The 8699-nt window shown below is 55.3% G+C and overlaps 1 protein-coding gene across 2 annotated transcripts; it reads left to right on the top strand.

Moving 5' to 3' along the window:
- The first annotated feature begins 25 nt into the window (after positions 1 to 25).
- LOC125934631 (uncharacterized) lies at positions 26 to 3138 on the top strand. 2 transcript variants are annotated; one of them, XM_049648137.1, is made up of 3 exons: positions 26 to 629; positions 734 to 881; positions 1091 to 3138. In XM_049648137.1, exon 3 carries the CDS (start codon positions 1588 to 1590, stop codon positions 2596 to 2598), a length of 1011 nt encoding a protein of 336 aa, XP_049504094.1. In that variant the 5' UTR covers positions 26 to 629; positions 734 to 881; positions 1091 to 1587; the 3' UTR covers positions 2599 to 3138. Both variants share the same exon structure in this region, with proteins under 2 accessions (XP_049504094.1, XP_049504095.1).
- The last annotated feature ends 5561 nt before the right edge of the window (positions 3139 to 8699 follow it).

The raw sequence follows: 8699 nt of genomic DNA, 5'->3' as shown, positions 1-8699 counted from the left end.
CCTTGGGCATCCCGCGCCCTCCTTCCAAGTCCCGTCTGCGTCCCAGGCGCGGCTGGCTCTCCACATCCAATCTATCTACAACTGCCCTTCTCTTCTGCTACTGGATCCGGGGGTCAGATTTCCCAGCGGGCCGCCGCCCCTGCTCGTACCAACACGACGACAGCACGATACCTGGCCAACACGACGAAACCAGTACTGGCGTCCCCACCTCCCCACTCCCTGGGAACGACGAGGCAGCGGCCACCCTGCATCCTCAGCCCCAGTTAGAGACCGCCCCACCTTCCCGGCAGCTCCCGTAGGTCCAGGGAACCAGCCTTCCACCCAAGCAATCGGCCAGCTTTTCATTTTAGGAATAAAATCAAGGTCCCTCTGCCCGGGGTCCTGATCCTGCTGACAGGGGCAGGCCTGGTGGCCCCACTCACTCCACCCCAGCGCTTCATTACTCACACTTATTTATGGAAGTATTTTGTTGCTGGACAAGAAGTTAGTAGGGACTTGGAGAATTTTGGCCTGAACGGGAATACCTGCGTTATGTTATTTCCCAAAGCATCAACTCAGTTTAAATTATTTCTTCCACCTTTTAAGTTATGAACATTAAACAACGTATGAAAGACCTAGAGGAGCATAAAGTAAGCGCTCAATAAATGCCCCAGCATTGCTGTTAGGTTGCATTTGTCTTGAGAATTTTAATCCTTCGTGGTATACCCTAACACGCTCTATTTTATTTTTGCAGTTTTGCGAGATTCTGGCCCCAAATCCCTTCACCTCCCAGAGGAGTCTCGAGATCCTCGTGCCCCTATCACGGTCACTCCGAGACAATTGTACGCCGCCTCTGACGCTGCGGAGGCGCACGGGCACTCGAAGGCCTAGACCACGAAAGGGTGCGGAGTTGGGGCTCAGTTCTCAGGGACCGGGGTTGCGTTTGGCCTACCAGGCCTCAACAGCCCTAGAAAGGCGGACTGCGCAATCGCAGTTGGGGGCGGGCGAGAAAAAGGCACTGTCAACTCGGGGCTTGCCCCACCCAATCAGGAGGTGGAGGGGACCCAGGCACCTCGGGGTGTGATGTTACCCAGTGTCTTCCCAATGCCAGGGTTCCAGTTTCCAAGGGAATTCTCAAGTGGGAACTACGAGATTCATGCAACTGATTATCCCCTCTCCTCCAAATACGATTCTAAGGAAAATCTCCTTGAACTTCTCCCATGGGAGAGAGCAAGACGGTTTCCAGGTAAAAGCAGAAACTTCGGCCTGACATCTTTCTATACGTTCCCAGGCTTACCCGCCTCCCTTCCAGCAGCCCTACCCCCATCTCCACCCAGAACTCCCGCCCAGATTCCCTTGCAGGCCACCCGGGGAAGCGTTTAATTCGGTCTCCACCTCCCACCGCTGCGGAGACGAATGCATTTTCCATCCCTCGGGAGTCTGTTCGCTAAGCAACTGTGGGGCTCGGGGCGTTTGTAGAGGCTGGGAACTCCAGGCAACCTGTAGCTCCGGGCATCTCATGCCGCACTGGCTGGTTTACAGACCCGGGGGGAAAGGTCTGGGTTCTGGCGCAGCGGCCCAGGCAACACTGCACCCACGCCGTGCAAAATGAGCGCACAGAGAGGAATGGGGGGACGCGAGGCTTCCCGCCCCCTCGCCCGGTGCCAGCTCCAGGATGCGTGCGAAATGGCTGGCGGCCCTGAGGAGCAGGGAGCCGCGGGGTTAATGCGCCATTCCAAATCGAGGTGCCCGCCAGCAGGAAGCGACAGAGGCACCAGATTTCCCTTCCGCATTAAGAGGGTTTTTCCTTTTTTTCCTGCTTGGCCGACGGAGAGCTTTTTAAATTGGACGTGGAGATCCTCAATTATAAGTGTGGAGAAGTTGGCAAAAGAGGAAACAGTGGAGAAGTCCCCGCTTGGCCAGAGGAGGCTCCCGGCTCCCATTCCCGCCCGCGGCCGGGTGCGGCGCAGGCCCGGAAAGCACGCTCCCACCTCCCCCGCGACAGGGAGGCGCATTCTTCCCTCGGAGCATCGCCGGGGCCGGCTCTACTCGGAGCGGCTCTTTAGTTCCCGGTATCTGCTGGGCGAAGGAAGAGGCGGGGGGTTGGGGCCTCAGCACACACAGCGATCTACTGGGACGCTTTTCTCAGAGCCCATCTGGGCCCCCCCACTCCCCCCCCCTCCCCCCCCCCCCCGCCCCTTCCCTGTTTGTCCCCTAACCGCTTTCTCAAAGCACAGCTGCGGGACGTGTTTCCGCCTGCAACCAGCCGCCTTTGCTATGCGCGCGAATTGCTTAACGCGCTGCCTGCCACGTGCGGTAACCACGCTTTCCTCCCGAAGTCGGCTCCACCAGGTGCCCCCGCACCCATTTTTGTACCCCACAGGACGCCTCCCCTCCGCGCCCCGGACCATCGCGGCCCGCAGGGAAAGGGCGCGTCGCGGGCGCCCGCACCGGTGGTCCCCAGGCCCGCGGCGGAAAGGGCGCCCCGGAGAGCCGCAGTGCCGGCAAAAGCCGCGGCTCACGGTGGGGCGCTTCTGGGTTCCCAGCACCAGGGGGCACCAGAAACCGTCCGAGTCCTGTAGTGCCCACGCGAAAGAGGCTAGGTCGTCGTCTTTTTAAGTATAAAACCGGTGAACAAGCACCTCCCTCCCTCATTCCCCCTAATACCAAATTACTCCCGAAAATTCCGGATGTGTTCACCAGTGTGCCTGCTCTTCAGGCTCCGACCCTTCATCCTCTCCCCAGTTTTCCCCTTCCCACCTCACCTGAGCTGGTGTCTCAGTAACCTTTTAGAATTCCCCCTCCCCCAATTCCCCGCATCCTCGTGATAGCTTCCCCCGGGGCGAGTGCCTCCGCCGCCCGTGCCCCCGGGCCTTCCTCTGTCTGGCAGGCTGGGAGGTTTGTTTGGGCATTCATTGCCTTCAAGGTCCAGGGCTCCGGGAGAGAAAAGGGAGGCGGGGTGGTGGGGGGCGTGCTGTAACTCCGAGTTTTCTTTTTGGGGTAGGGACACAAGTTGCTGAAAGATGTATTGCTTTTCTTAAGTGTGCCTCGTGTCCTAGCCTGACGGAGAACTTATTTCCCCCTAACTGTTGGGCCCAAGACCAGGGGAAAGAAAAAGGAGGGACGTTTTCTGCGTGCAGTCTGGGGAGAGGTCTCTCTGTAAGGGGCCCGAGGCCATATTCCGGGGGTAGGGGGGACGGCCGAAACCCTTTCGGCAGTGGGCTGGGACGCTGCGGGCTCCCTGGGCATCTGACACTTGTTGAAAAGGCGACCCTGTCCCAAACCCCGCCAAACCGAAGGTGTGGCTAAACAGGGCGCTAGAGTTGGTCCGGGCCGGGCGGAAGCCCAGCGGCTCCTACTTTGAGGTGGAGGAAGGAAGAGGTGCGTGCGTGAAGTTGGAAGCTGCATTTCTTTCTCGGAATACTTTAAATGTACAAAGTACTGTGGAGTACGCTCGAGTACACCGGCGGCAGGGGCCGGAAGAGTTGTGTTTGTCCCCGCCAATGAGCAAAAATGTTGGGAGCAATGGGTTGGGCAGCACCCCCCTCCCCACCCGGGCGCGCGCGTCGGCTCTGCGGGCGGGTTTGCCACAGCCAAAACTAGGGAGGCGCCAGGAGGCTGGGGGTTCCGGTAAAAGGCCACACCACTCCCCGATGAGGGTTCGTTTTCACCGGGTGGGTCTGGTAAACCAAGCCACGGCTCAATCAGCCCAGAGGTGCAAGGTAATGGTGGAGGGTGTTATTGGGGAGGTGGCACAGTACAGGAAAAAAAGGTCACTAAAATAACTTCGATGGCCTGGCGGAGACATTGAAGAGTTTCAAGAAACTGTTGGAGGCGGAGACTCAAGTCCTGGACTGTCCAGGCAACCCCTCTCCTAACGTCGACGGGCATGGTTAGTTGGGGTTGCGGGGATTATCAAAGTGCAAGCAATCGGGTTCAGAAAAGGGCGAGGAATGTAGCTTTGCAAGACAGCGCCCTGGAAGAGGCTAGCCCGCTATTTTTACGTTCTCAGCACCTTTGCAGCAGTCCCTTCCACGGTGTGCGCCTTCCCTCGGAACAGACCCAAATAAGCTCAATAGTAAGTTATACTCCAGACTATGGTATCTCTGCAGCTGCACGTCCAGAGAGGACACTTTGTGGTCGCGGTGGGTTCAAAGATGACCCCAAACCCGCACCGTCCTGGGACTTGACAGAAGAGCGCCCCACCGAGTCGGGGAGGGAAACTGACCCTCTCGGGCATTCCGGGGGTCCACAGGCATCGGGCACCAGCGCTCTTTGCCCACGTGGAAAGGCAACGGCATCTCTGCAAGGCCAGCCCCTCTCCTGTTCAACTTCTCTCTCTCCTCTATCCTCCCGGCGCCTCGGTTCCATATAGTCTTTCCTCTTTCCAATGTTACCGCCTGCTCTGGGGTCCGGCCGCGCCCCCTCTGTCTTCCGCGCCCTGCAGGCCGCCGCGCCCTCCGGCGACTCAGGCGCCACCCGCCCCTTGCACCCCCGGCCCGCTCCCCCACTCACCTCGGATCCGGTCTCCGCAGACCCCCAGTTGGACATTAACTCCAGGAGCCCCGAGTCCCAGCCAGGAGCCCCATCCGGGCCAAGGGCAGGAGCACAGAGCCCCGCCCAACAGGTCAGGGGCACGAGTTCGAAATCCTGGGGCAGCGAGGGCGCGCTGGAGGCGGCAGCCAAGGCTCCCGCCGCCGCCGCCTCGAGAAGGGCGAGGGATGCCGACAGCTCCTCCGCCGATGCCCTGCACCCCCAGAAACCGAGGTCCGAGCAGCCGCCGCTGCCTTGGGTGGGTGGGGGGGGTGACACGGCTGCGCGCGCCGCGCTCTTGGCCGGGGCTGCGCGGGCCCGGGGCGCGGCGGGCGGCTCAGCGGCGGCGGCAGCGCTCTGCGCTTTCTCGGGGCGCAGCGCTTGGTAGCACGAGATGGGCCGGGCTGATGCTGCCGCCGGAGCTGAGGTCTGGCCTGGAAATCCGAACGAGACACCACGTCAACCGGCGCGGGGAGTCCCGTGAAGACATGAGGGCGCCAGGAGCGCAGGCTGGTCCTTGAGAACCCCGGGCCGGGGGGCCGGGTGGGGGAGGGGAGGCGCGGGGCCCCGGGAGGGGAGGGGTGGGGAGGCGGTTGTGAGGGAGCGAAAGGAGAGCAGCGAGGCGGCGCCCGAGCTCCCGAGGAGAGGGCTCGGGGTGCGAGTGGGTGACGCGAGGCGCTCCTCCCCGGGGTGCAGGGAGAGCGCGCTCAGCGCGTGGAGACGCTGCCGGGCTCGCGTCTCCTCCTTGCCGGGTAGATCCGGAGGAATGCGGAGCTCCGAGCAGTCCAACCGAAGGGGGCAATCTGAACTTGACCGCGGCGCCCGCGCCGGGCTATGCCCCCGCGCCCCGCGCTGTGAGGGAGAGCGCTCCGTTGGGTGGAGGGCTACACTGGGCTTTCCTCGCGCCTGTCGAAGGCTTTCCTTTCTTCCCGGGGATCTAGCCCTCTCGCTTTTCTGCGAGGCAGAAGGCAGCGGGGACGAGAGGAGCTGCTTGCTGGAGTCCTCCTAGCACTATGAAGGAGTGTGGAGAGATGTGGAGCGGCCCAGTGAGGGAGGCAGAGTGTTTGCCAGGGGACGCTGAGAGTGGGGATGAATTTATAAGGCTCTCACTCTGTGACGTGCCCTCCAGTGGCTTTTCTGATTCGCTTTCTGACCTAAACACACATTAGTTTAGTCCCCATGCTAGGGCCAACACGGTCTCCAAATACCTGCTGGCTGAAGTCAGAGGCTTTGCATATCATGTATTACATGGCAGGCAACGAAGAAGGCTTCTGAGGCTGGCCGGCTCCTCAGTCCTAGGCTCCATTTTCATGCTGTTGTAATAGAATACCAGACGTGGGGTAGGCACATACATTCAAAATCCCAATTCCACAGGGGTAAGATCATTTTATCAGGAACAGGTCAAGGGAGGTTGGGCTAAACCTGCTTTTATCCAGATTTTCGAAAATGCAGATGGGTAACCAAAGCGAGCACTCCCTTGGGTGCTGGGTTTCCAGTGAGAGCAGGGACCCAGCTCCCATTCCCGATTTCTGTGACACCTTTGAGGCATTCCTTTTGTTGGTTAGCTTACCACCAGAAGCAGCCGGAGCCTTCTTTTGTAGAGGACATGAAGAGGGCAAGTCCTTACACACACCCTGCCCATGACTCTCCCCATAAATTCACACAGTGCATGAAATTAGCTCTGCCTTTAAAATAATGTACTAAATAAGGTACGTCTTTGCTATGCAGAGCCTGCTTTCCGGAAGCCATTGGACCCGAATTCAGTGGGACCTCTTTTATTTTATTAGCTGGGGCCAGGGAAAGGGTAAACAGGCTCAGTTTACATCCATGTATCTCTAATTGTGTGACTCATCCGGTTGTTGGGGAGTATGTGTTCTTCAAGTAGCGAATACAGACAATAGACAAGGGGAATGTGTGGCAATGTGGGGAGAAGATCATGTATTATTAAACTTCTTAAAAGTCAAAGATCAGCTGCTTTGGAGGTTTGTCAGTGAAGCTGGTGTGGGAGGAAAATTGTTCTTACTAATGTTACTGTGATTTAAGATGAAGCGGAGTGAAAATCAAGTCCTCCAAACATACCTTAGCTGAAGTTTGGATGCTCACCGTAGTTCTGCAGAATGTGACATTTCCTTCTTTGATAGGTTTATGGTAGAAATGTGCATGGGCTTGGGAATGGGAGGTCAGAATAAGCTTAATAAGATGTGTCGTAGCTTAGCATTGTTTTTGGAATTTGAAGGCGACCCTAGTCAGTGTTCCTACCATGAACGATTTCTTCATTTTCAGAAGGTTTTTCACTGGGGATGATCATGCTGTCCAGGCACCTGCAATGATTTAGCATTTGTTATGTGCTAGACCCTGGGAATGTGCTGGCTGGGCTTTTTGGGGTTACAGAGAACAGATAGCACTGAGTTTACCCTAAGTAATGGGAGTTTGCTGTGGAAGGAAGGCTGACCGGAATCTCCACCACTCAGCCACGTGTCTCCGAAAAGCCTTCCGGAAAGGCCACCCAGCCAGGCCTCACGAAAACTGGATTGAAGTTCAGGAACTGGAAGGTCATTCAGGATACGGCTCTGTGACTGGGTTATCTCGCTGCCCCCTGAGCAGCAGGCATCTGCGATCCCTACCAGCAGGCTTAGCCGCCAAGGTGATTCAGTTCCTCTCTCTCTCTGTTTTTCTTTAGTTGTCTCTTGGCTTCTGATCCTGCGACCAACTGCTCAGCTTTCTGTTGATCTCACGTTTTAACTCCTTTAGTGAAAGAATCTAATTGGCCTCACCGGGCACTAACCACGTGCTAGAGTTGGACTCAGCATTTGTATCAGGCCTCCTTTGGGTTGCTGGACACCCTGCAGATCACCAGACCTCGGTCAGGTGCTTATTCCCGGGCTAGTTACCTATGTCCAAGTTGTTGGGGTCACATGGTACTGAGCCTGGCCACCTTTGCTTTAGAAACTTCCTGGGGTTCCTCCTTGCCTTCTTTCCACTGGACCTGTGCCTGCAGAAGGAATTGTGTTAACAGTAGGCTCTTGGAATTTAACAAACCTCTGTCTACTACGAGACTCAAAATGAGTAAGATACAACTCCTGGGTCTCCTTCCGCTTAACATCTGTAAGGAGAGGAAGCACACCAGCACACAAGCAGTCGCAGCATAGAGTGCTAAATGCTCAAATAGAGGTGTATGAGGTGCTTGTGTCTGATCTTCTCACTGCCAGTCAAACCCTGGGGAGATTATGAAAACATGCCTGTGCCTTGGGCCTATTCTCGGGCAATTAAATGAGACTTTCTTGGGGGCAGTGGAGCCCAGAGGTCAGTAATTTGTAACATGTACCCTAGTTGTTCTAAGCACAGCTGGGGTTGAAGTATCAATTAGCTTTATTTTTTTTTTCAACGATTATAATCATTTTATGATTCTTTCTCAGAACAAAACTGGGAGACTTACCTAGTTTGATAGCCCTAGAAACTTCCAGGACTAAGACACTTCTAAAATATTAAATTCCTTTTGGAATACTACTAAGTATCTGGCAACTGTAGTATAAAGGAAAATATAAAATTGAATCCAGAGTTAAAGTAAATACTTCTAGTTTTGAAGAAACATTTATTTGCATGATCACAACATTCAGATGACTGCAGAAAAGAGAAGGTCGAAAATTGTCAAAATCTTCTTACTAAGCTCAATATTTAAATGTACCATAATTGGTATTGACAAAAATCTCCTCAGACTCCGATCTTTACAATGAAAAACAAAGTTCTTCCATGAAGCAAGCATTTGATGTCTCAGGGACAAGAAGATGGATGGCCTGATGTCACAATCTCAAAGCCACCAAATGCTGAAAGTAGGGACCCCTCCCTGGCTCATGGCTCCATCTTCTCCTTTTCTGAGGAACCAACAAAAGTTTGATTTGAAACTGTTCCTTAACAAAACCCAGAAAAGAACAATCTGCAGCCCCATTTTTGCTCTGAGTAGGTAGATTGTTCCCTCATAAAGTAACAACACACTATTAAAAATCCTTCCATTGGCCCTAGATCTCAGCATTTCATCTGGAAAACCCTGTCCAAGAATCAGAAAGAGAGAAGCAAGATTTGTTCAAGCATCTCATCTTCTGTTTGAGAAGAAAGGTTCAAAACGCTACTCATTTCCCATTTCATCCTGAACATGTTCGTTGGAATTTATTGTAGGTCTCTAACTGGAA

Source organism: Panthera uncia (assembly GCF_023721935.1).
Source record: "Panthera uncia isolate 11264 chromosome A1 unlocalized genomic scaffold, Puncia_PCG_1.0 HiC_scaffold_17, whole genome shotgun sequence".
NCBI lineage: Eukaryota > Metazoa > Chordata > Mammalia > Carnivora > Felidae > Panthera > Panthera uncia.
Note: the sequence above shows the minus strand (reverse complement) of the source record. Positions and strands in the feature narration are given on the sequence as shown.

Excerpts from the sequence above, each read along its gene's own strand:
- LOC125934631 (XM_049648137.1), top strand. The coding sequence starts at position 1,588 with ATGAGCGCACAGAGAGGAATGGGGGGACGCGAGGCTTCCCGCCCCCTC.